Source organism: Chiloscyllium plagiosum, chromosome 27 (assembly GCF_004010195.1).
Source record: "Chiloscyllium plagiosum isolate BGI_BamShark_2017 chromosome 27, ASM401019v2, whole genome shotgun sequence".
NCBI classification, from domain to species: domain Eukaryota; kingdom Metazoa; phylum Chordata; class Chondrichthyes; order Orectolobiformes; family Hemiscylliidae; genus Chiloscyllium; species Chiloscyllium plagiosum.
This window is the reverse complement of record NC_057736.1, coordinates 7,558,138-7,560,127: the sequence shown is the minus strand read 5'-3', so window position 1 is coordinate 7,560,127 and position 1,990 is coordinate 7,558,138. Positions and strand designations below refer to the sequence as shown.

Here is a 1,990-nt window from a genome sequence, read left to right as displayed (position 1 = left end):
ATCAGTGTGTAGTAATGAATTCACAACTGCTGTGTGTTGTCTTTAGTTCTCACTCAACTTTAAACTCAAGGTTTCAGAGGGAAACACAATATTATACGATATTAAGTGACACAGCCAACAGTCTGGTCAAAGAAAACATGTAATATGTAATAAAGGAAATATTGTCCAGACCCAGAAATATTTGAGGCCAATTTATTTGTTTGGTTTATTGCCTGACATAAACTAGGTTTCACCAAGATGACAAAACAGAACACACATAAAAATCTCAAAAATGTATGATACTGATTCTCTTAAATATAGTTTTATAAATATCCAGATTTAAAAAAAAAAGACACATAAGACACTTTGTTTCTTGGTTTTGTTTAACAAGTTAATTTCTTTTAACTGTTCACCTTACCTTACATCAGCTTAGATTTTCTGAAGAGTTTCAATAGTTGTACCCAAATTTCAGGGTATTTTGTTTTCTTGGTCAATTTCTATAAGATTTATCTTTATTAAGCTGTTACTTTTTTTTAAGCAGTGGACAAAATATATAGGTTAAAAATTAAATATTGGCTTGGGATATGATCAATGCTGGTAACAAGTAAATTACAATATAAATACAAATTACATTTCAGTTTTACATTTGGTGATTTTCTTTAATATACAAAACATATACTACAGAAATATTCAAAGTTTCTGGCATGTTTCACAGTGCTTTGTCCAATTGGAAACAGCTGCACTTAACATTATAGGGTTCCTGTACTAGCAGAAGGTTAACTAGATTAGATGTTTAAAAATAGATGAAAGCATTTTTAGTAGTCAAATGCTTTTGTATAGTAAATAAGCATGTTTTTAGTATTTTACAATAGGATACTTAGAGATGATTTTAAGATGTCAGGAGAAGAGCTCCAGGATTTATTAGACGAGAAGTCTGTTCTCAAGAGCTGCCAGTTTTTTTGTGAAGGCACCTAGTATAAAAATTGTTAAGGACAATTTTGCATGAGTCAAACCATTAAGCTGCAGTCTCTTGTGCAAAAATGTTCCAATATTTTCAACTTTAATTAAATTATTTACCTACATTATGCATCTTACATGTTCACACTTAAATTTATCAGAAATGCTGGAGGCATAGATAAAGTAAATAGCCAACAGTGTTTCCCCATGGTGGGGAAGTCTAAAACTAGGTTTAAGGTAAAAGGGGAAACATAGAAAAGGATCCAGAGGGACAATTTCACACAGATATTGGTAAGTGTCTGGAATGAGTGCTGGAAGTGGTGGTGGAGGTGAGTACAATTTCATCATTTAAGAAACATTTGGACAGGTACATGGATGAGATAGGTATGGAGGGATATGGGCCAAACACAGGTGAATGGGACTAGATTAGTGAAAACTGGGTGGCATGGATAAGTTAGACTGAAGAGCCTGTTTCCATGCTGTAAACCTCTATGACTCTATTTGAGCAGTACAAGCAGTAAAGTCTCATGCTGGGGATGGTCACTGCCTCTCACTTGTGTGGCTTGCACGTTATTTGCGACTTATTAGCTCAAGCCAGTCTTGCTTCACGTGGGCACAGACTGCTTTATTATCTGAGGAGCTGTGAATTAACATCTCCATTGCTTATTTTGTATTGCATGGATGAAGTGTCTGGAGATGGTTGGGCATAGGACATTATGGAACTGCTATAGCAGGGGAATTCCTACAGCAATATCCAATAGCTGAGATGGTTGGCCTCCAATACTGTCTTGATGTCAAGGGACAGTCTTACACAGTCTTCTTCCAAGAACTACACTGGCCCCACCCCCCACCTTTTCCTCCGCTACATCGATGACTGTATCGGCGCCGCCTCGTGCTCCCACGAGGAGGTTGAACAGTTCATCCACTTCACCAACACCTTCCACCCCGACCTCAAATTCACCTGGACAGTCTCAGATTCCTCCCTCCCCTTCCTCGACCTTTCTATTTCTATCTCAGGCGACCGAATCAACACGGACATCTACGACAAACCGAC

The 1,990-nt window shown here is 37.3% G+C and overlaps 1 protein-coding gene across 1 annotated transcript in view; it reads right to left on the bottom strand.

Moving 5' to 3' along the window:
• Positions 1 to 611: 611 nt before the first annotated feature.
• matn1 (matrilin 1) overlaps positions 612 to 1,990 on the bottom strand; it is a 24,794-nt gene continuing 23,415 nt past the window's right edge. The window contains exon 9 of the mRNA XM_043717301.1: positions 612 to 953. Within this exon, the coding sequence (XP_043573236.1) occupies positions 901 to 953 (53 nt within the window). The 3' untranslated portion in view covers positions 612 to 900. The remainder of the gene's footprint in view (positions 954 to 1,990) is intronic.